Genomic DNA, 24,128 nt, shown 5'->3' on the forward strand with positions numbered 1-24,128 from the left:
GCCCCGCTGTCCCCAGCACTCGGAGGGATGGAGGTGCGATGGTGCACCATCTCAGACCCGGAGCAGCAGAAGTGCAGTGACATGAGCAAGGCCTTCCAGGAAGCCAGCATCCAGCCCTCCCTCCTGTGCGTCCAGGGCACCTCAGCTGACCACTGCCTCCAGCTCATCACGGTGAGTCCTCTCCCTTCCGCTCTGCACAGACAGAGGGCTCTGACTCAGGAGGGAGCGCACAATAGCCTCATTCACCAGGAAAGGCTCCGGAATCCTCCCCACCGCCAGGGCCCTTCGATAGGATCTCCTGAGTTTCCCCCGCAACAAGGACCAGCTTGTTTCCTGCCCAGGCGCTGGGAGGCCCAGGGAGGGCCCTGCTCAGGGCACCGGTGGGGAAAGGTGTCTGAGAGGCAGAGTTTCCCTGCACAGAGCCCCTCTACATGGGGGACATGACCCACCCCACCCAGGGGAGCCCAGACAGCAGACCCCTCCATGGCCCATGGCAGTTACTCACTCCTCCTTGGAGTTTTCCAGAACTGGCCTTGTGTGTTTTCTGGGGCAGGAGGAACAGGGCCAGCAGTCCTGGGTGGGTGCATGGTGGGTGGGAGAGCTGTTCTGAGGGGCAGGAGATCTGCTAACTGGCACGGACTCAATTAAGAGGCAGGACTTCAGTACAGGACAAGGTGTGGAGAGAAGCATCAGGGGCAAACACAAGGGGACCCGGGTTTTCATTCCAGCTTAGCCCCTGGTGCATCCCCAGAGCTAATCCAGTCACAATCCATGTGGCCAAGGGCTTGGGCCAGGCTCCCCCGTGAGGGTGGAGACCAATTATGCTGAAGTATCAGTTTCACCGGTGGCCCCATTTGGGTTTTAAAACAAAAAGGAAACAATTGAAGAGGATATTTGTAGGATTCAATCTGCATCTTAGAGAGAAAACCCAAGAAACAGGCTAGTAGCAGAGGCAGGGGGTTGAGGAACAAGAAGGTAAGGGAGGCTCACTTTTCACTACTTTTCATTTTGTGCTATCTGATTTTTAACTATGTGTAGTCCTATAAAATTAATATTTTTTAAATAACATAATTATAAAAACAAGGTGAGCCCTTGGTCCTGGTCGGGGGAGACACCTAGGCCCTGGCAGGGAGGGGCCTGAGAGGCTGAGTCAAGACAGTGCTCCCAGGCCAGATGATGATGACCACGTGGACCTCCAGGGCTTTTCAAGGGGCCCTGAGCAGGTGTCCCTGAGCTCCTGGCTGAGTGCCCCTAGGGCCAGGCTGCACTGACCCACCCGTTCCCAGCAGGCCCGGGAAGCTGATGCCATCACTCTGGATGGAGGAGCCATTTACGAGGCGGGGAAGGAGCACGGCCTGAAGCCCGTGGTGGGCGAGGTGTATGACCAAGGTCAGAGGGCCAAGTGGGAGGGGGCTGGAAGGAGAGAGGAGGTCACTCAGCAGTATGTCCTTGCTGGGCCCAGCCCGACCCTGCAGCCCCCTAGCTGGTCAGTAGTCCTGTCCCCAGAGCCGGGGATGCCAGAGACACGAAGGGCTGACCTGAGTTTTTTCTTCCTCATGGGGAGCCCAGCAGCCCCCTAACCGTCACCCACAAGCTCTTACTGAGGGGCTACCCCATGCCTGGAGTAGTGCGGGGCATGATTGCCAGGTGAACGAGGCATCAGTGATGCCCAGCTCCCCGCACTCTCCAGTACCCTCTGTCACATGCAGCGTGGAGTGGGGATAGGGCCAGACAGGAAGTGGTGACTAGGAGCTGCAGAGCCCCACAGACCAAGAAGGAATCCCAGTTCTGCCCCTTCCTGTCATCTTGTGTGACCTTGAACAACTTCCACTTCCTTGACCATAAAATCAGGATAGTGGTCCCTGCTCTGTCACATGGATTAAATGAGCCGGTCTGTGTGCACCTGACACATGGTGTGTGCTCAGAAATGTGCGTTTCTTTGCCCCAGCCCTGCACTCACACCAGACATGCCTCTGGCACAGCCTGCCCTTTGGAGACCCATCCCTCACCTCTACCTGTCCAGTGCATAGCGTCTGCCACAGCCCAGCTTAGCTGTCACCTCCAAAGAGCTCCCCTGAGCCCTCCCACCCCTGCAGAGGGCCTCTCTTTCCTGCTTTCCAGAGCACTGACTCACTCCACAAGGTCCTTTCCCCTCTGTTTTTTTTGTCCTCACCACAGTGAGTCCCCTGAGGCAAGCCTGGTCTTCATCCTTGTATACCCCTGGTGCCTGGTACCCAGCACAGGGCCTCGCTTGGTCACCTGTTGAACTGATGACTGTCAGATGACACAGGACACAGTCCAACCCTGCAAACCAGCCAGGCTTTCCACTCAATGACCAGAAACAGCCCTGCCTCGTGGGCCCCAAACACAGCTCTTCCTTTTTAATTAATTCAGCACATTCATTGAGCACCTACTACATGCCAGTCATGAGCATAGAGTAGTAAGCAAGAGAACCCATTCCTGCCCTCAAAGAGCAAGAGTCACATAGTAAATAAACACCAAAAACTGTGCTGGGTGCTGTTTAGGAAGGAAAGGCCATGAGGGAGAAGATAAGGGCTGTGGAAGACCGGCTAAAATAGAGCAGACAGGAGGGCTTGTCTGGAGAGGTGACATTAAAGTTGCACTCTGGGGCTTCCCTGGTGGCGCAGTGGTTGAGAGTCCGCCTGCCGATGCAGGGGACACGGGTTCGTGCCCCGGTCCGGGAAGTTCCCACATGCCGCGGAGCGGCTGGGCCCGTGAGCCACGGCCGCTGAGCCTGCGTGTCCGGAGCCTGTGCTCCGCAACGGGAGAGGCCACAACAGTGAGAGGCCCGCGTACCGCAAAAAAAAAAAAAAAAAAAGTTGCACTCTGAAAAGTGTCCCAAGTAGAAAAGAGCTTGGTGAGTTCAAGAAACTAGAAAGAGAGTGGGGAGTCAGAGGGTGGGACCAGACAGGCTGCTTAGGTTGACAGGGGCCAGGCTCAGGGGTGCAAGAAATAACACTGGCTTGTTTTTCTAGGACTCAGCTTCGTTATGATCATGGGCATCGGACCGCCCCCGGGCAGTCGTGTACATGTCTGTGTGTGATGGATGCCCTCTGGTCATCAGTCCCATAGAGGAGTCATCCCTGTCTTGTCTGAATGGCCTCTTCCAGGCGACCTCTGGCCCAGGGGAATCTTTTGCAAGGCTGTAGACCCTCGCCACCCACATGCACCCCATTCGGGCCTTGAGTGATCTGGGACCAAATCGTTCATGTCTCTCTCCTTCTCTGTGTGTGTGAGTGTCTGTGTGTCTGTCTCTCTCTCTACCCCTGCGTCCCTGGCCCAGCGCTGAGAAATCACTTTCTCTAATCTGAGGGAAGTCCCTGCCCTGCTCCCAACCACTCTTTCTTCCCATAACGTGATACCATCCCCTCACATCCTCTAAGTTCTCCTAAGGGGCTAGACTTCTGGAAGACGAAAGACTTGCAGGCTACTTCTGCTTTTGGTCTGGCTACAGAGCTCCCTGGATGTGTGCAAATGTAGACCCAGCTGAGTGCCAGCTGGCTCGGGAAGGACAAGGGGGAAATTAATGAATGAATCAACATCTCAAGATAATAGCTACCGCAGAGGCTGGAGGGGGTGGGGTCTTGTGATACAACACGTGGATTGCACCCACTTGCTCTCTTGGTACTGGAATGCCATGCACGCACGCAGGTGCACATCCACATACGTGCACGTGTACACACATGCATCCGTGCACACCCTCGCACCCTTCTCCCACAGCCTTGCCGGGCAGGGTCTCAGCCTCCTTCCCGCCCTCACTCCTCTCCCCTCCTCCTAGAGGTCGGTACCTCCTATTATGCCGTGGCTGTGGTGAAGAGAGGCTCCCACGTGACCATCAACACCCTGAAAGGCGTGCCGTCCTGCCACACGGGCATCAACCGGACGGTGGGCTGGAACGTGCCTGTGGGCTACCTGGTGGAGAGTGGCCGCCTCTCGGTGATGGGCTGCGACGTGCTCAAAGGTGAGGGCTTGACCGCCAGCGGCTTCTCCCGCAGGGGCTCTGCGTTTCCCCTCGTGGGACAGCCTCCCTCCAGACTCACCTTCACTGAGCCTCCTGCCTCCCCTGGGCCTCCCCGGACCCCTCGTCAATGGCATGACTCCCTCCTGTCCGCTGGCCAGCCTGCTGCTGCCCCCACTTACATTTCTGCCTGGCTGTCTCCTCCAGGCACTCAACCCTCACTCACTCCTCCCGGGGCCCCCGGCACAGCCAAGCACAGGCCCTGCAGGCCCACCCCACGGGAGGCGGCGAATCGCCCAGGAGCACCTCTCACCTGGTGTAGACATGGTTGCCATTGCCACGAATGTGTCCTTAGCTTTACAGGGTCAGAAGCCGTATTTTTTCAGGACCCAAACAAGCTGCGGACTTGCGCCCAGAAAGCTCACAAGTGGCTAATCAGAGACCCGCCATTGATTTGCAGGTGGTGAGAATAGGACCATCCTGCAAACAGCATGTGCCCCGTGAAAGTTGAGCGAGGGCAGGAGGTGCTGAGGGGACCTGGCTGGGAACCCAGAGCCCTGGTTCTGGTGACCTGGACAGAGGCCCATGCTTTGGGCCCCTTTTCCTGGTCACCCGCTGGCCACCAGCTGTGTCAGTCTGAGGTGGCCCCTGACACATGACCACCTTCTCAAACTGCCCTCTTGGGACCACACCACCCCTTGAGGAGAGTTTCAGGCATCCCCAAACCCTTGTTCCTGAGTGTGCCGCTTCCTGGTTTGCTCCGCACATAGGCAAGCACCTGGTCTTTCAGAGCCCAGACTTTGCTGTGGGTACATGTGAGTTTACACCCTGGCTCAGCATGACCTGCCCTCAGAAAGACTACTCTACACACTGAACTTCAGTTTCCTCACCTGTAAAATGGGGAAATTAACACTCCAATGCTGTGGCATTGGGAGGACTGGGGTAATCTCCACAACATCTTTGCAGAATGCACAGCACAGGGGCTGTGCTCACTGCAGGGACCTGCTGTTATTATGAGCTCAGCTTCCCTCCCTCCCGGTCACTGTGGTGCACACACACGTGATGCATACACACAAGCACAAACCCACACATGCACATACACATGTGCATATGTGCATGCGTATGTGGGCACACCCATCCATGCAGGCACAGACCCACACACTACACACATGCATGCTGCCCCCACCTGCACACACACATACACGTGGATACTCTACCCCCGTACAGCACCGCGCACAAGGGCCTGGAAGCCATGTCCTCTCAGACGGCGCCCAGCTGTGGGAGGTTTACCAGTCATTTGGCACATTTATTAAATATCCACTCCCCTGCAAGGATGCAGAAAGACCAAGAAAGGAACCTGCCCTGGAAGAGCTTGGTTTAGCCGAGCACAATGCAACTGGCTCACCCTACGTGGCACTAGGGGGTCCTTGGGCGCAGGATAAATATTTGCCAGGAGGGTGGACTCGGGGCCTGGGTGCTGGCAAGGGCCCCAGAATCCTGCAGATCCTGAATTTGTCCCCAGCCAGGCCTCCTTCTCTGCTGTTTCCCTCCCCTCCCTGTGTTTTGAGAAGTGTAGTCTATAAAATTAATTATACTCTTTAAGTAATCATTTATTTCCCTACTTTCACTGATTACACATAACTCCTTCTGAAATGAAACCCTCAATGAGAATACTATCTGGTTGATAGTTGTCCTGTGTGGCCATTTGGGGGTAAACATTTTATCCCCCTGAGCCATTTTTAAATAACAGCAGCCACTCTCCGACGCCCACACTTTTGTGGCCCCCGTCTGGGAACCACTGAGCAGATCCAGCGCTGCAGTTTTGCTCAGACTGAAGCCTGGGGAGTTGGGGAGCCCAGCCCTCCTGACTCCAACCCGAGTGGCCTGAGCACTCTCTGGAGGATGGGGCAGGGTCTGATGCTGTGTGACTGACTGACCCCTTCTGTCTCTTTCCCACAGCTGTCAGCGACTATTTTGGGGGCAGCTGCGTCCCCGGGGCAGGAGAGACCAGTTACTCAGAGTCCCTCTGTCGACTCTGCCGGGGCAACACCGCTGGGGAAGGGGTGTGTGACAAGAGCCCCCTGGAGAGATACTATGACTACAGCGGGGCCTTCCGGTGAGAGGGGCTGGGATGGGGCCACAAGCACAGGGGAAAAACACCTCGGCACAGGGAGGGCCCCTGGGAGAGTGGCGATGTCAGCTGCCTCTCATCAAAGCACGCTTTATATAGTCCATGTGCCTGGTTAGTTTAAAAACCTCAAACTGGTATATGCCAGGCGGGATTTGCTCATAAAATCAACATGTTTGGTATATTTAGAGAAGTAAGGGCTCAGAGAGAAGAAAATGGCCAAAACAGCCTTTGGCTGCTCCCAGGTCCCCGTTCTGGTGTCTGAGACCTGGAGGGAGGATGCTGGAGTGGGGGAGCATGGGGGGGACCCCCAAGGCTTGATGCTCAGGGCTGGCCTCTCTCTGCCCCTGTTCAGGTTGGCACTTTAGAGCAGCCCTCCATGGAGACAAGAGAGTCTCTAACTGCTTGTGGTGCACTTCCATCTGTCCACAAAGGAGGAAACACTCGATGGGGGCTGGCATGGGAGTCTCCCAGGTCCCTCTGACGGCCCTGGACACAGTGTTTCCACCTGAAACCCGAGAGCCTGCTGGGGCCCCATGCCCCAGGATGTAATAAGGGAAATGCAGTTTGGGGCACAGAGAGAAAAACAGTTCTTGGTCCTCCAAGCCATAGACTCTCACCCACCCCATCTCTCCTGGTGTCCAGTCCCTGCTTGTTTGCTGGCTGTAGGGACCCAGGCAGCCCCTTTGCCTAGTAGGCCCTGACCTGCCTCCGTCACTGGGCAGTGACAGATAGGGGATCCACAAAATCCTTGTCGCTTCCACTCAGGGTTTTTGGTATGACCTCAGGAGTCATCTTCAACACATCCTGAGTGTTAAGGCTGCTGATCAAGCAGCTGCCATATGATCACCTGCTTCTTTCAGGCCCCAAGCTCAGCTGTACAGGATCTATACAGATTACAAAGGGTCTCTCCCTACGGGAGCCACTTTCTCATCCCCACTTTACAGGCGATAGAGGCTAGGAGGGCTTCACAACTTGCCAAAACCACACAGCCAACAAACTGGGGAACTGGAACCCAGGACAGCATGACTGTGAAACCCGTGCCTTCCATGACCCCACCCCCCATGCCCAGGCCAGACCTCCCCAGGTGGAGGATGGCAGCTCATTGGTTCCACCTGTGCAGGTGCCTGGCAGAAGGGGCCGGGGACGTGGCCTTTGTGAAGCACAGCACAGTGCTGGAGAACACAGACGGTGAGTGGAGGGGCTGCCCCCAGCCGCGGATCTCAGGGCCCATAACCCTCCCTGACAGAAAGAAAGAGGTGGGGCTCACCGATGGAGCTCAGCTGCTCTGTGGGCAAGGGAACTGGCTGAGCTGCTCTGCCCCGCTCTGATACATTTCTGGCCTTGGGTTCCGTTTCCGTGTGAAGATTCTGCTTTTGAAGAAAAAAAGTTTGCAAATCTCTGCACTAGCTGTCATCTACTGTCCCTTCCAGCCTTTGTTCCTTTTCCTGAAGAAGCCATCCCTTATCCCTGGGCGAGGACTTGTTAAAAGATGGGTTGGTGTTAGGTGTTGATCCATTATACCATTGTCATTTAAAATTTTTTAGATTTTGAAATAACTGAGCTTTAGAAAAGTTGCAAGAATAATTCAAAGAACCCACATTTATTCTTTATCCAGATTCCAGCTTTGAGTATTTGCCACGTGGAACTGATCATTCTTTCTGTACGTGTGTGTCTTTCCGAACCATCTGAGAATATGCTTGCCCACATCACACCCTTTAATACTTTAGTACATGTCTCCTAAGAGCAAGGTGATGTGGACCTCACCACAGTGCAGTTACCAAATTCAGGAAATGTGACACTGACACAATATTTAAGCTACAGTCCATGTTCCAGATTCACTAATTGTCCCAATTCTGTCCTTCGCAGCAATTTTTTCAGGCCAGGGCCTGATATTTGATCACACATGGTATTTAGCTTTTAGGTTGCTTTAGTTTCCTTTAACTTCAAACAGTTTCTCAATCTTTGTTTTTAGTGACATTGACATTTTTGAAGAGTCAGGTCGGTTATTTTATAGAATGTACCCTAATTTGGATTTGCCTAAGAATCTTCTAGTTTTTTTTAATCGAGGTATAATTTACGTACAGCAAAATGCACCCTTTTCGAAGTACTGGTTCTATGAGTTTTGCCAAAAACGTACTGTTGTATAACCACCACCACAATCAAGATGGTGACTGTGGCAGACCTTTCACCCCAAAAGTTCCTTCATACCCCTTTCTGGTCAATCCCTTCCAACCTCCTCCCTGATGCCCACCAGTCAGACTTTTGTCTCTACAGTTTTGCCTGTTCCATAATGTCTGATCATTGTCTTTCTTTTTTTTTTTTTTTTTTTTTTTTTTTTTTTGCGGTACACGGGCCTCTCTCACTGTTGTGGCCTCTCCCGTTGCGGAGCACAGGCTCTGGACGTGCAGGCTCAGTGGCCATGGCTCACGGGCCCAGCCGCTCCGCGGCATGTGGGATCTTCCCGAACCGGGGCACGAACCCGTGTCCCCTGCATCGGCAGGCGGACTCTCAACCACTGCACCACCAGGGAAGCCCTGATCATTGTCTTTTTTAAAGAATCATTATCTCTTTTTTTTTGTTAATCTTTCCTTTTAAATCAGAAGGTCCATCATGTAGTCTGACATTCAGGAAGGCAAACAACATGAACCAGATTTGAGAAAAACCTGATCTGAAAAAGGAGACAGGATTGTCTTCAGAGCAGGACGATCCTATGATGAGTCAAGCAAATGAGAATTTGGAAGATGGAGAAAGAATTAGGGGTGTATTGGGTTAAACCCATCTCTTTTAAAATGTTGAGGATAGTCTAAGGAAACCTAAGGAAGTAATTTTTTTAATGAGTTGTCTTTAGGCAAAAAGGTTGGTAAGAGCAAAAGACTGGAATTGCCATAAATGTTCAAAGTAGTGAAATAATATGGTTTTAATTGTCCCTAGTGAAGAAAAACAGGAGTGGCAGATCGAAATACCTAAATGATGCATTTGTCTGGAGGGAAGGCCAAATGATCCCTTGGAGCTCTATTGCAAAGGTTTTGCAGCAGTTTGTAAATAGAGGAAAGTTGGGGAGTGGGGAGAGAATGACACTGAGTAATTGTTGAGAATGCTATAAATTATCATGCAGTCATTAAAAATGACCTTTATAGACTTTTCCAAACTATTACTCTCTTGGTTTTCTGGTTTATTTTTAAATAGTGAATAGAGTGTTCATGATCCCACAAATTATCTTTTTCCCTCCTATTTTCTAGCAGAGGTTTATCCTACTCATTTTAAAATTTAAAAGTCATTAAAATATTGTTATGTAGGGCCATCTGTGGTATGTCTTATTGCATGAGTTACAATCCTTGAAATTTGTCTTCTTAATATTCCTATTTGGTGTTGATATTCACTCTTATAAATGAGTTTTATGGAAAGCTTCCAGTAATGTGGAAAAATATTTTTAAATAAGTAGGATGCAAAATTGCCTATCATGTATGTCCTTAACCATATTTAAAATAGTTAGAATAGAAAAAAGGACATGGAGGAAAAATACCAAAGTATTAATAGCTGGAGTTGTGGCTGAAGCTTTGGGAATTCACCCTCTTCTGTCTGGGCCACGGTTCTGGTGAATTGTCGGGGTTTGTTTCCACCATGGCCCCCCCCGTCCCCTGCCCTCTGCTCAGGGCTAAATTTAGTGCCAGACGGCAGTGGTGAACTGACACATTTCTCTCATCCTAAGCTTCTCTTACTTTCTTACTCTTTTTACCTTTAAGGAGCAGTTCTGCTTATATATATTGTGTTATTGTCAGAGATCTCAAATCCATTTTATTACTAGAAATTGGTGACAAATAAAAAAGGTAAGTAAATAGACACAGTCCACAGAGACACCTGGTTTTGTGCGGTGCAGCCACCAAGCTCCTCTTCATTCTCAGTTCTGGTCTCACCTCCTGGTGTGGTTCTGGGTTCTCACTTCTTGGTGTGGTTCTGGTTCTCACCTCCCGTAAGGGTTTCTTTTCACTGTGGGTCTGTGGCCATGAAACCCTAAGCTCTCCCCAGGCTCCCTCTCAAGGGTCCTCCCTGATGTCCCCACCAAGCCCCACCCAGGACAGGAGTTGGCTCACCACAGGATTCTCATCCTCCCAGGGAAAACCCTGCCCTCCTGGGGCCAGACGCTGCTGTCACAGAACTTCGAGCTGCTGTGCCGGGATGGCAGCCGGGCTGATGTCACTGAATGGAGGCGATGCCACCTGGCTCGGGTGCCTGCTCATGCCGTGGTGGTCCGGGCCGACACAGATGGGGGTCTCATCTTCCGGCTGCTCAACGAAGGCCAGGTGAGTTCAGGGCACCCCACACAGTTTCTCAGAGCGATGCTGGACCTTCTCGTCTCTCACTGGGGTTGGAGCTCAGAGCCATCCTGGGGCTGGGCCAGCCAGACTAGGAGGGCAAGGACCCCGAGGCCCTGCCCTGGGACAGACCCCAGCTGGGGAGCCAGACCTCTGGGGCGTTCAACCTCAGGCCAACTCAGAGTGAAGAAGGGACCAACTGTGCCAGCTGGCAGCGAGGAGGGCTGGCCAGAGTGGGGAGACCAGGGGGCTCAGGCACCCCATAGAGAAAGCTCCTGGTACTGTGGCTCTTAAAACCAAAATCAGAACATATGAGCAAATAAACAAAATGACAAAACCAATAAATGTCAAAGTATACCATTAATTAAGTGTGGTGAATAATGTTTTGCTGAAACCGCTGCTTACAAGAGCAGCAAGTTTCTGCCCGTGGGCCACACCAGCTTTAGTTAGTTTTGTTCATCCATACCACCGATGCCCAGCCCCATTGCTTGTGCTGAGTACCATCGCACACCTGGGCCACGAGCCACGTGTTCAACCGGCTGAGTATGAGAAGGCAGAATGCACCGGGGGAGCACAGGGCAAGGAGGGAGGTGGCACCCCCCCTGGTCCTCAGAGTGGGCACCTGGCCTGAGAGCCCAGGAAGAAGGAAGTGGTGGCTGAACTGGGAGGAAAGGATTCGCCCCTGCAGCTGCTCACCAGTCCACACCCCGACCCCTTGACACACAGCGCCTGTTCAGCCATGAGGGCAGCAGCTTCCAGATGTTCAGCTCTGAGGCCTACGGCCAGAAGAACCTGCTGTTCAAAGACACCACCTCCGAGCTGGTGCCCATTGCCACGCAGACCTATGAGGCATGGCTGGGCCGCGAGTACCTGCATGCCATGAAGGGTCTCCTCTGTGACCCCAACCGTAAGTCCAGCTGTCTCTTCTCCTGCCGGCCCTCGCCTGACTGCAGGCGTGGCCAGGCCTTCTGGAGAGGTGGCCAAAGGAGGACACTCACCCCAGAAGGTGTGTGTGTCTCTTGGCCTCGATGGGCTTCCACCTTCCTGCCTCTGGGGGTAGGGGAAGAACACTGGAGTCACATGGCCTGCTGTACCCTGGAAACCCCACCTGCTCCAGGGGGTGGGATCCAGACCCGAAGGGTCTCCTTGCCCCTCCATACAGAATGTGTCAAGTCCTGTCATTCTCCCTCCACCGTGCCTCACTCCCCCTCACCACATGGCCACGGCCCTGGCTCTGGCACTGTCTCTCTCCTAGACCCTTAAAGTAGTCTACAAATGGCTTTTGCATCTATCCCCCGCCCCCGCGTATCCACCACCTACAGCCAGGGAGATGGTATGCCAGGCCTGAGCTGTATACACGACAGCCATGATCTGCTTCAAGCGTCCTCACAGCCCCTTGAAAGAGGTTCGGTGGTCCCCTTTCTGGGTAAGGAAACAGGATTAGATGGTGAAATAACTTACCCCTTGTAGCTTACCAGGGGAAGAGCCAGAATTTCCCTTGGGTCTGACTCCAGGCTCCTCCTGCTGGGGGCCAGCCCCAAGGCAGGCCAGCGTGACCACACGCCCACACCCACACAGGGCTGCCCCACTACCTGCGCTGGTGTGTGCTGTCCACGCCCGAGATCCAGAAGTGTGGAGACATGGCTGTGGCCTTCAGCCGGCAGAGGCTCAAGCCGGAGATCCAGTGTGTGTCCGCCGAGTCCCCCCAGCACTGCATGGAACAGATCCAGGTGGGAGCCGTGTCGAGGGGGGCAGAGCGGGCCAGGTGGGTGGGCCGTGGAGAGCGGTCGCGCCGTGGGAGGGGCGGCCCGGCCCCCCACTGGCGGACACTGGCGCGCCCCCGCGGGGAACGAAAGTAAAAAGACAATGGAAGGGGATGGCTTCAAGATGGCAGAGGAGTAAGACATGGAAATCACATTCCTCCCCACAAATACAACAAAACTACATCTACATGTGGAACAACTCCTACAGAACACCTACTGAATGTTGGCAGAAGACCTCAGACTTCCCAAAAGCAGCCTCGGGAGCAGTGGATTAAATCTCCACGATCAACTTGATGTACCCTGCATTTGTGGAATACCTGAATAGACAGCAAATCATCCCAAAATTGAGGCGGTGGACTTTGGGAACAACTGTACACTTGGAGTTTACTTTCTGCACCTAATTTGTTTCTGGTTTATGTTTACCTTAGTTTAGTATTTAGAGCTTATTATCATTGGTAGATTTGTTTATTGATCTGGTTGCTCTCTTCCTTTTTTTATTTTTTAATATATATATACATTTTCCTTTTTCTCTTTTTGTGAGTGTGTATGTGTATGCTTCTTTGTGTGACATTGTATAGCTTTGCTTTTGCCATTTGTCTTAGGGATCTGACTGTCCTTTTTTTTTAGTATAGTTTTAGTGCCTGTTATCATTGGTGGACTTGTTTTTTTGTTTGGTTGCCCTCTTTATTTCTCTCTTTCCTTTTTTTAATTACATTTTTATCTTTAATAATTCTTTTCTACCTTAATCACTTTAACTTATATTCTTTATTTATTGTTATTTCTTTTCTCTCCCTTTTCTTCTGAGCCGTGTGGCTTACAGGGTCTCGGTGCTCTGGCCAGATGTGAGGCCTCAGCCCCCCCCGGGCCCGACGGCGCGACCCGCCCGGGGCGCACTGGGGACAGTCCGCCCCGCCCCGACCCACCCGGTTGGAGGCGGAGCCGGGGTGGGAGAGCGGTCGCGCCGTGGGAGGGGCGGCCCGGCCCCCCCTGGCGGACACCGGCGCGCCCCCGCGGGGGACGCCCCCTCGCGGGAGAGCCCCCCGCGGGGGTGGGCGCCGGGAGCGGGGAGAGCCCGGCGACGGGTCTGGCTCCCTCAGCCCCGGGATTCGGCGAGCCCTGCTGCCGGGGGGGCTGTAACACTCGGGGAGGGTGGGATGGTCGGTCCTTCCCGGCTCTCCCTCTGTCCCACCTGGTCTGGAGGACACAGGGCAGCCTGGGGAGAAGAAAGTCTCCTGTGACAACGCCACAGAGAAGGGGGAAGAGGAAGTGGCCGCAGGAAACAGCCACCCCACCTGGGGGGCGGGGCAGAGGGGGGCTCCCCCCCCAGTGAGCAAGTGGGCAGGGGCAGAAGGACCGTGAGACTGGCTCAGCTTGGCACTCATGACCCTGTGGCCTTGGGCAAGCCCCTTCCCCTTTCTGAGTCTCAGTTTCCCCTTGTGCACAATACGGGTGGCCTTGGCTCTTCATTTATTAAACTGCAACCCAGTCAGAAATACATTTTCCATCAATCACAGTCTAGTACACAAAAACTGTTCTTTCAGGTATAAACATGTAAAAATATGTATCCCCTATAGAGAGATATGAAGCCAAACAGTACTTACCTTTACTAAGTACAATGTGCACTGATAGTCTCTGGGGTAGTCTATCCTAGTCTTTTTTTTTAAGCTATCATGGCCCATTAAATTGACTAAGCCTTCGTTAACATGCCTGCCGCCTGTAGTTAAAAGCACAGGCCGTGTCTCTGAAAGCCCATTCAGCTCTGTCCTGCTTCGCTTCTCTGACTGGAGACTGAGACCAGGAGCGGGAGGCGAGCCCGAGGCCCTGCGGTCAGGGATGAAGAGTCTACAGGGCTCTTCTCCACCCCAGGTTCCTGGACTCACTTCCTCCTGCTTTTCAAGAGCTACTAGGTGGGGCCTGATGGTGAGGAGCCCTTTTCAAGGTGGTCCCCCAGTGCAGGCCAAGTCACAGCCCCTCAGGCGCGTCCACCCTGCCCCAGCCAGGCAGCACATGGCTTGAGAAGAGGCGAGCGGGCAGGAAGGACAGGGGCCCGGGATCGTGACACTAACAGTCTCATAAGCACGCACTTCCTATGTACCTCGCACTGTGCTAAGCCTTCATGTGGGTTTCCTCAATTAATCCTCACAGCGGCACTGTGGGGTGGATATGATTACTATCGTACGTGGAGACTGGGGCTGGGAGAGGCTGAGGAAGTAACTTGCCTCAGGTCACCCAGCTGAAGGGCGGGGGAGCCCCTATCCCCAGGGGTTGATGGGAGCCGGATGTGGCACCGAGGGAGGGGAGCCCAGCGGGAATCAAGGAAGGGTGACTTAGCGGTGGGGACTCTTTTCCTAATCCTGGGCAGGCTGTCCTGTGGAGGAGCAGCTGTTCCAGGGGCACCAGAGCAGGGAGAGATGCAGGGAGATGCAGCTGTCTCCACCTGAGCTCACAGAGGGCCAAGGGGCTGCGCAGGGGCCTGTGGGGAGAGGAGTAGATTTGGGGGGGGGGTCCCTGAGAACCCCAGCCAAAGGCTCAGAGATCCTCAGTTCTAACTTCTAAGGTTCTCAGAGGTGATGTCCAGTGTAGCTCTAACACCCATTTCCCGCCTGACCGCAGTGATGCAGGCAAGGAAGGGTCAGCTGGCCCAGCCCCTGGGCTGTGGGTTAGGGTCTGGATTCCTCCCCGGCACCACACCACTGTGGAGAAGGTCTGGGTGGGAGCAAAAGGGGTCCCCAGAGAGGCACCCTCCAGGCTCAAAATGTCGATGCCACTGCCCGTTATTCCATCGTCATAACCTCATGCCTCTGGCCCTGAACAGCATCGGGCACCTTCCTGGGGTGCAGGTGTCCCCTCTGTCCCCGGGCCCCAGCTTCTTCCCTTGGGGTATGGCTTGATTATCAGTTAACCTCTTGGCAGGGTCTGAGGAGCCACCTGTCCGGAGACTTCAGAATGGACACGCGGGGTGGGGTGCAGGTGACCTGGAGGGCTCTAGAGGTTTCCGAGGGAGGAGGGTCCTGGGCCCCTCCTGCTGGCTTCTGAGGCAGGGCTGTATCCCTCAACCCTGGAGCCTCCTCCCACAGACCCTGAGACTGCCGTCTTTTCAGACCTGGCTCATTCATCCATTCACATACGCATTTGAGAAATATGTATTGCATTCGTGCTGTGTGCCGGCCCTTGGCCAGGTGCTGGGGATGCAGTACAGTGCTGCAGGTCTCTGGGGCTAGCAAGCCGTGGGGAGACCCACACCGAGCATGAGAGCAGGCATTGTGCTAGGTTCTGCTCAGAACAGGGCCTGGCAACGGGAGACCCTCAGAAAACACTTGCTGAAAGATTGAAAGACACCCATGAATGGGAATGCTGGTGGTGGTTTGTTTCAGGCCTCTGGTCCTCCAAGCACCTCTCTTGCCTGCCCATCTTCACAAGGAGAGGAAGGGGCAGATAGGGCAAGATGGTGTTCCCAGGGGAAGCGAGCCTGAGGCCAAAGTCCCTGAGAGACCCAGCCTTGGCACCTCTGTCAGATCCCGACACCCAGAGCTGTCCTGGGGCCCACTCTAGCCTGGCCACTCTTTCTGTCCCCCTGCAGGCTGGGCAAATCGACGCTGTGACCCTGAAGGGCCAGGACATTTACACAGCGGGGAAGATGTACGGCCTGGTTCCAGCAGCTGGGGAACACTACGCCCGTGAGTGCAGGTGCCAGCCACCTGGCCTCGGCTGGGAGCTGGTTGATATTTTTATATTTATAAAAACGACTCATCAGAGCCTTTCTCCCCAGGCCAGTTGCTGTCTATCACAGGCAAGCCACTCTGGCCCCGGGCACAGTGTGCCCAGCCAGTCACTGGAAGTCTGGCAGGCTTTGGAGAACTTTCTGTAAGGGGTCAGAGAGTAAACACTTCAGGCTCTGCAGGCCACATACAGACTCTGTTGCATGTTCCTCTTCTTCTTTTTTCTTTTTAACAACCCTTTAAAAATATAAAAATTATTTTTAACTTGCAACTCAGGCTGTACAGAAACAGGCTGAGTAATTTGCCCAGCCCTGAACTAGAAAGCCTCCTTGGCCTCTTCCATCAAGACCGTGTGGCTCACGGAAGGTGGCCCTGGGACCCTCCTTCCTGTCGGCTTATGAACACCTTCTCAGTGGCCTGGGCCAGGGCCCAGGTGCTCTGTGCTGAGGTCTAGTGACCTCAGGTGTCCTCCACTTGGACGTGAAAACTCTCTCATCTTAGGGAAAGCACTTCTGCACCCTCAGCTATGCCCCCACCTTTCTCCCAGGAGGTGAGAAAAATACCACCTGAGTGTAAGGAAAGAAACAAATTCCTCTGGGTGAGGACTGTTGGAGGGTGCACAGAATTCTGAAAAGTGGGGCCCCACGGGCTGCTTCTCAGCAGTGAGGGGACACGCAGGGGTCCCGCTGCTGGATGTGCTCCCTGAACACCCACCCGGCCCTTGGCCTGGGCGCTCCTGAGCCCAGGCAGCCAGGTCCTAGTACCAGCGGGTAGAGGCGTATGGGGCCAGGACCACTGCTCTGAGGTCAGGAGCAGCAAGAGGAAACGGGTTTGTGGGAAGAGGCGCCCCGTCAGGATCCGGCCCTGACTCTTGCTCAGCTGAGGCCACTAAGCATTAGGTGAGGGGCCTCACTGGTGTCCCCTCCCCCAGCGGAGGACAGAAGCAACTCGTACTTTGCGGTGGCCGTGGTGAAGCGGAACAGCTCCTATGCCTTCACCCTGGACGAGCTGCGGGGCAAGCGCTCCTGCCACCCAGGCTTCGGCAGCCCTGCAGGCTGGGACATCCCCGTGGGCGCCCTTGTGCAGAGGGGCTTCATCCGGCCCAGGGACTGCGACGTCCTCACAGGTACCGTCCTCTATAGACACACAGATGTGCAAGCTCTTCTTTGGGGTTGGCTGGCGTCAGGGCCAGCTCTGAGGGCTGGGGTCCTCTCCCAGCAGGACCCCACAGAAGGCAGCCCCAGAGAGATGTCCTCTTCCTCCTTGACATGCCCCTTGCTCTTGGGAAGGTTGGGGAATATTCTTGGCTACACTTGAGATAGTCAGTGGTGTCTGGTTCTGTTGAAGGTGCCAGTGCCCCTACCCGCTTACTCACTCAGAGTGGAATAGTTCCAATGGGCATGGGGGGGAGGGCGAGTGCATTGGCCCTGGGCCTGGCTGTACCACCGTCCAGTCATGGGCTGTCCCCCTGGGCATCTGGGGGACCTTGTTGGAAAGTGGCCAGCCATCTGTATAAGTGCTGAAGAAGACACGTTCACCAGGCACCCACCATATGCCATACGCAGGGCCCTCCCTGGGTGTTAAATCATGCACATTCCTGGTGAAGGGAAGGCAGGAGGAAGCTGGCTGCACACACACCTCTGTCCTGGCTGGCACCTCGGGGGAAAAACACACATTTTTTTCTAACCACCCACACAAGCACATGTAAGGTGTTAGAACTGGCTGTTCCCACTCCTAGACAGCTGGGCGGTTGCTCTGACTGGAACAGAAGAGTTTATGAGGTAGCGAGTTCCCCATCCCTGAGGGAGTTCAAGGGAAGGCTGGGCGGCCACTTACCAGAGGTTGTCACTGGGGGTTCCTGTACCTAGACAACGTCTGCAATGCCCCCGTCCCTGTGATCCTCACAGGAGGAGACACGCCACTCTGAGCTGGGTGGGCACTGGAGCGGACGGGTGGCCTTGAGCCATGGGGCGGGCCAGTGGGCAGATCTGTGCGGGGAGCAGCCCACCCATCTCCCCGCTGGCCACCCTTTCTGCTGCCAGCCCCTCAGCACAGCCCTTCCCCTCTACCCCAGCGGTGAGTGAGTTCTTCAGCGCCAGCTGCGTGCCCGTGAACAACCCCAAGCACTACCCATCCTCGCTGTGCGCACTCTGCGTGGGAGACGAGCAAGGCCACAACAAGTGTGTGGGAAACAGCCAGGAGAGGTACTACGGCTACAGTGGCGCCTTCAGGTACCTGGCGGGCTGGGAGGGGTGTGGGGAGGTGGTCCTGAGGCCAGGCACAGGGGTGGGACCTTCTACCGACACCTGTCTTGGCTTCTTGTGTGGTAGGTGCCTGGTTGAGAATGCAGGGGACGTTGCCTTCGTTAAGCACACGACTGTCTTCGACAACACGAATGGTATGTGATGGTGCTGGGACACGGCAGGGCCAGATTCTGGCGGGGCTGTTCCCCATCTCCAGCAGAATCCAGGCGCTAGATGGTGCTGGGACTGTGGGCCAAGTGGCAGCCAGGAAAGACTGAGTCTAGAAGGCTCTGCCCCTTGGGGATCCCAGGAGCCCCAAAGGCCGATTGGTAAGAACAGACCTCAGGCCACGTATCCAAATGCACAGGTCACATGACAGTCTTTATTTGTCTGGAATCTAAATCCCCATTCCACTGAAATGGTAGAAACCCAATCAATTTGGAGAGAACCCCTTCTGGGGTGTTTATGTGGCACCCAGGTGTGTGGGTAGAGGTGGCAGGGGCCTCTCTCCCCAGGGTTATCAGTTCACATCAGCATCTGGTGTTTGGTCCTGAGCAGGTCAATGCCAAGCACAGGGAAATCACTCTGCAGCCCCCAAGCCGTGTGAGGCAGGGCACACCCCCATTCACATCATACAGGTGGTTTTTTTCTCTGGAGTCACCTTCCTGGGCTCCACCCGGGAAGAAGAGCCCAGGAACTCCTCCAGGACCCCTAAGCCCCCACCTGAGGTCCTATCGGGGTGCAGGCCCTTGACCATGCATCACTCCCCTGCCCCATCCTGTTCTCCCTCCTCGGGGAATCTATCCATTTTGAAGACTGAAAGCTGTTTCCCTTCAACACTTTATTGTTTGCATTTTCTATATACCCTGCCTACACCCCAGGCTTTGAAACCCCAAACACTGGAGGTTAAGTCTTCTCCACTCTGTCCTAACACATCTCTTCCCGGGAACTCAGGGCACAAAGACAGAAGGCCCGAAGGGGAGGAGGACATTGACGAAGGGAAAGCAAGACACACAGGGAAAAAAACATCAGTCAGTATTTCAAAACTCAGATCCCACCCTGCCTATGAAAGTCACTAAGCTGTAGACCAGTTGCCCCAACAGAGCTAGAAGGGTTCCAGGACCTGTTGCCATACCCCTGCTCCCCTGCCAACCTCCCACCAAGAACACTGGGGATCATTCCCGAGAAGGAGGGAACTGCGTGCTCCTGCAGGAGCTGTGAGCGCTGCCTGGTCCCAGCCTGTGCCCTCTGTGGTCCTGGGCTGAGGGCCGGGGAGGAGGCCCTGCAGTGAGGCGACCGCCTCCCAGGGCCACTCAAATTCTTTTATCTCTGCTCGTGAGCCCACCTGGAGTTCCTCCTGGAAATACAGGAAGACATAAAAATAATGTGATTCCTGAGAGTAGTGTTTGTCAGGAAGCCTTCGGACCAACCACCTGCATCAGAATTACTGGGTTGCTAGTTTAAAATGCAGATTCCTGGTACCCATTCTAGACCCACCTGATGAGATTCTTTGCAAGGAGGGGCCTTTGAAACTGCATCTTACAGATCCATACTTGATGTTATACCTCCTCGGGCTTGAGAACTTCACCCGTCCCACCCTGAGCCCTGGAACACACAGATGGAGTTCTTTGCCGGGGAGTGATTAAGAGCCTCTGTTTCTCCACCTGTAAAATGGGAGTGATCATACAGTGCAGAGTTACATAGTGCATACTTCCTATTCCCTACAAATAACCTTATTAGCCCAGCTGGGTTCTCTCACCCTGGTAATAGAGCAGAGCAACTGAAGAATGGAGAGGGCTGGGGAGCTGGCCAGGTATCACCGCCCCTCCCCAGCCAAGGATTTGGGGATCCCCCTCAGGTCACAATTCTGAGCCCTGGGCTGCTGAGCTCATGTCAGAGGACTACGAGCTGCTGTGTCCCAATGGCGCCCGGGCCGAGGTGACCCAGTTCGCAGCCTGCAACCTGGCACAGATACCGTCCCATGCTGTCATGGTCCGGCCGGACACCAACATCTTCACTGTGTATGGACTGCTGGACAAGGCCCAGGTGAGCCAGGGCAGGGGCTGCCTCACTGGGAGGAGGGTGACAGAGGGGAGCCAAGCCCCCGGGTCGCCTCAGTCTACCTGGAGCAGACTTCAGGAGAAACTGAGGAAGCCTGAGGGGAATTCTGTGATTTTCACTTAGCCGAAGCCATCCCTCCAGCCACTGTGCCCTCTGTCACCTACATCATTAATTTTCCCTTCTCAGCCGGACCATTCTCACCAACATACAAACCTGCTGTTATTTCTACCATCTCGTAAAAACAAATGAACCCTCTTTTGGCCTCACATCCCCTTGTAGCCGTAATCCCACTCCCTTTTACAGCAAAACTCCTTCAAAGAGCCATCTCTACTCTGGAGTCATCAATTCCTCCTCTCCTGGTCTCTCTTAAGGATGGAGACTACTCTGGAGAGGCCCCACCAGGGCCCTGAAACTGCCTTGGTCAAGGTCGCAGTGACCCATGTTGCTGAACAGAGCGGCTGTTTCTCAGTCTGCCTCTCCCTGACCTCTCAGCAGCATTGGCTGCAGCTCCCTCTTCCTGAAGTTCACCTCCTTCCTGGACGCAGTTCCGCCGCTTGGTTCCCAGGGCCCCACGCTTGCCTGGCTCTCCTCCTACCTCTCTGGCCTCTCCTTCCCGTCTCCTTTGCTGGTTCTTCCTCGTTTCCCTGGCTGGTAACCACCGGAGTGCCCCAGGGTTCAATCCTAAGCCCTCTTCTCTGTCGGCACCTGCACCCATATCGATCTCGTCCAGCCACGGGTCATTAGCTACAGTCTATATACTGATGACTCCTAAGTGTACATCCTCAGCCCTGCTTCAGTCCCACCCTTTAATCTCAAACTTGCATCTTTAACAACTACCTACTTGACATTTCAATTTCTAACAGGCATCTTGAGCTGAACAAATCAAAGTTGGACTCCGCTTTTCCCCTCCGTCTTCCCCACTTCAGTGAATAGCAGCTTCAGCCTTTCCATCTCCTCAGGGGTCAGCTCAGACTCCTGTCTTCCTCTCACACTCTACTTCCAGTGCATCAGCAAATCCTACTGGCCTAAAAACAAATACCTAAAACACACCTAAAATTCGAACCCAGGCTGACTGCAGGGCCCCTGGTTCCCAACCTCCCCCTCTACGCACCCCCGACCTGACATAGGCTGAAACTGACCTCCTTTCCCTCCCCCCACAAGCGCCACAGACTCGCAGAGCCAGCTGGCTCTCCAGGCCAGTTCGTAACCTTTGAAATGATGTTTGCTCTCATCTTCCCCACAGAGTCCCTCTGTCCCAGGAGTTCTTGACTCTGGGTCCCTGGGCTTCCCCACAGGTCCCCAAACCCTCTGAAGTGATGTGGGGGAAGAGCCCTGTGTAGATGTGCCCTTTTCTGGGGAGAAGGCTGAGAACTTTCATCAGATCCTCAAGAGGATCCTTGAGTCCCCCCAGAAAGACCAATAATCACCTTACTCTTTCTTTCCCCCTTGATTGGTATTTAAAAGCTGACATAAGCATTCGTCCATGTTCTCCTGACGTCCTGCATGTATTCATAATTTCTCACATCCCTTCTGGCCTCTTTAGTGACTCTCTCAGGGCGGGAGCCATAGCACACTCACCCCGAGGACCCTCAGCAAGGGAAGACAACAGCTGCTGCAAGAATCTCTTGGGTGCTAGGAGGGTGGCTTAGTAAAGGATATTCAACTCACCCAGTGCCTTCTTAGTACTAGTGACAGAACAAAAGGCTCTCTTATGAAATCATTTGGGTTTGGGGAAAAGGACACCCATAAGATAGAGTGAGGAAGCCTGGTGGAAGAGGTTGAGGAGTGCTGAGCAGGTTTAGCAAACCCCTCGGTAATCTCAACTACATTATCTCTCATTTCTGGGTCCTTCTGCCTGTAAGGCTCAGGCTTCAGTTCTGTATCCAAGAGCTGGTTTGGTGTGATGTTTCTGAATGGCTGTCTTACTGTGGTGGCTATGGTCATCTCTTCCTCCAAATCTGCTTTGGTAACAGAGGTCAATGAGTTGTCAAGCTTATGATTTCAAAGCAGAGTCTTGGCACCTGACTTTTCTTGCTGCTTGGTGTATAAAGCAGTTTGTGGCAAGTGATACCCGGGTGACCCTTTGTGAGCCCAGATGCAAAGCAGGTCTGCTGTGTGCTTCCAGGACCTCTTTGGAGATGACCACAATAAGAATGGGTTCAAAATGTTCGACTCCTCCAACTATCATGGCCAAGACCTGCTTTTCAAGGATGCCACCCTCCGGGCAGTACCTGTGGGAGAGAAAACTACTTACCGTGACTGGCTAGGCCCCGACTACATGGCAGCTCTGGAAGGGATGCTGTCTCAGCAGTGCTCAGGCACAGGTAGGGCGGGACAGGCGGGTTCACACCCCACAGAGGAAGAGTGGGCATACTCTCCGGGCATCTTTCTAAGCCTTTCACCAAAAACCTTAAGTGAACTGAAGGGCCCTCTGGGTCTTTGCAGACGATCAAGGTGAAGTGTCCTGGGAGGGTCTGAAACACTGGCTGTGGAACCCAGACAGACCTGGATAATGATTATAAATGCTAAAAAATAGTCACCCAAAGAGGATTCAGGCAACTGCATAAATATACATGTAGTATAATTGTGAAAGAAATAAATATGTAAAGAAACCAGGAGAAAGAAAAACTGTAATAGGGTAGCCAGAGGGAGCCCGAGGTGAGTTTAGTGCCCAAAAGTATTCTGCATCTAGTCCTGCACATGAGTGCCAGCGGGCCACAAACAGGGCTCTCCGCACTCGGAGGCCTTAACCGTCTGTGTTTAATCCCTCAGCGCTCGTGGCCTCCAGGGTCTCCCCTCTCCTGCTGCTGCTCCCGCCGGCCCTCACGGCCAGCCTCCTCCAGCCCTGCCTCTGAAGCCGCTCTGGGCAAGCCTCGCCCTCCCTTGGAATGGAAGCCTATTCAGAAATCTCCCTAAGTAAGGCTGTTCTCCTCAGTAAATCCAGATAACGCTGCTCAGGGGGAAACGTGTGCCGGGAGAGGAAGCCTAAGAAACCACAGAGCTCCCCAGGTCTGCGATTCCAACACTGAAGCTTCTGTGATCGCTCCTGAGCGGGATAAAGAGGGACGTTACAGCAAAGTCCCCCAGCTGGACTGAGCAGGCCTCCGCCTCCTGCTGGAACCCAGCCGCTGCCTCCCCGGCACTGCCTGTCCCTCCGCTACCTGAGGCGGTGCGCTGGCCCGCCTCCCAGTCACGTCCCACCCACAGGCTGGTACAGCCGCTGCCCTGCAGATCTGCAGGCTCCCACCACACGGATCCTCGCCAGCCTTGGCTTTGGAAGAGACCGGTTGCCAGGGAAACAGGCTGAACCCGAGCTTCCCACACGGCCCTCTCTGCTGGAGCTTGCCCTGCTGAGCCGCCCAGGGGGCCTGCTGAGATGACAGGCCTGCCGGCCCCTCCCTGACAGTTCCCACCTCCCCCTCTGGAGAAGGGACACCACAGCCAGCACCTCCCGTCAGCCCCCGCTCCGTCTGTCCTCTGGACTCCCCATGCCAGCCTCCCCACCCCCGCCCCCGAGGATGCTGTGTCTGTTCACCAAGGCATCACCAGATGAGGCTGGAGCCAGACCCCCCAGGGAGGCGGAGCTGCTGGGCACACGCAGCCCTTTGTCCTTGTCTTCTGCGGTTCGGCGGCACGGCCCAGACCACCGGGCCCGTGACTGTGCTGGGCTGGGGTGGGCAGGGAGGCCAGGGCTGGGCCCTAGGGGTGAAACCCTCAAGGGGTCCTAGGACAAAGGAAGTGCTTCTCAGAACTTTTACTAGGTGGGGCTTGATGCAGTGTTGGGGGTCTAAAATCTTGCCTAAATACCTGTCTGTGGTAAGGACAGTAGGCCTCAGAACCGGATGTGCTCTGTGTGCCCTGTCCTTTGGTGATTCAGCTGCACCCGGCTCTGTCCTGGCGCTAAGCCCAGTCAGCAGGA

At 54.5% G+C, this 24,128-nt stretch overlaps 1 protein-coding gene across 1 annotated transcript in view; it reads left to right on the plus strand.

Moving 5' to 3' along the window:
• Positions 1 to 23,064, plus strand: part of MELTF (melanotransferrin) — a 25,280-nt gene extending 2,216 nt beyond the window's left edge. Inside the window, exons 2-16 of the mRNA XM_007465859.1 lie at positions 17 to 171; positions 1,290 to 1,389; positions 3,800 to 3,982; positions 5,939 to 6,095; positions 7,231 to 7,298; positions 10,224 to 10,411; positions 11,150 to 11,330; positions 12,002 to 12,153; positions 15,767 to 15,863; positions 16,837 to 17,031; positions 17,980 to 18,136; positions 18,236 to 18,303; positions 20,007 to 20,194; positions 22,335 to 22,533; positions 22,982 to 23,064. Coding sequence (XP_007465921.1) covers positions 17 to 171; positions 1,290 to 1,389; positions 3,800 to 3,982; positions 5,939 to 6,095; positions 7,231 to 7,298; positions 10,224 to 10,411; positions 11,150 to 11,330; positions 12,002 to 12,153; positions 15,767 to 15,863; positions 16,837 to 17,031; positions 17,980 to 18,136; positions 18,236 to 18,303; positions 20,007 to 20,194; positions 22,335 to 22,533; positions 22,982 to 23,064 — 2,171 coding nt within the window. The remainder of the gene's footprint in view (positions 1 to 16; positions 172 to 1,289; positions 1,390 to 3,799; positions 3,983 to 5,938; positions 6,096 to 7,230; positions 7,299 to 10,223; positions 10,412 to 11,149; positions 11,331 to 12,001; positions 12,154 to 15,766; positions 15,864 to 16,836; positions 17,032 to 17,979; positions 18,137 to 18,235; positions 18,304 to 20,006; positions 20,195 to 22,334; positions 22,534 to 22,981) is intronic.
• Positions 23,065 to 24,128: the final 1,064 nt, after the last annotated feature.

The sequence above is a fragment of the Lipotes vexillifer genome, unplaced genomic scaffold (assembly GCF_000442215.2).
Source record: "Lipotes vexillifer unplaced genomic scaffold, Lipotes_vexillifer_v1.1 scaffold853, whole genome shotgun sequence".
NCBI classification, from domain to species: domain Eukaryota; kingdom Metazoa; phylum Chordata; class Mammalia; order Artiodactyla; family Lipotidae; genus Lipotes; species Lipotes vexillifer.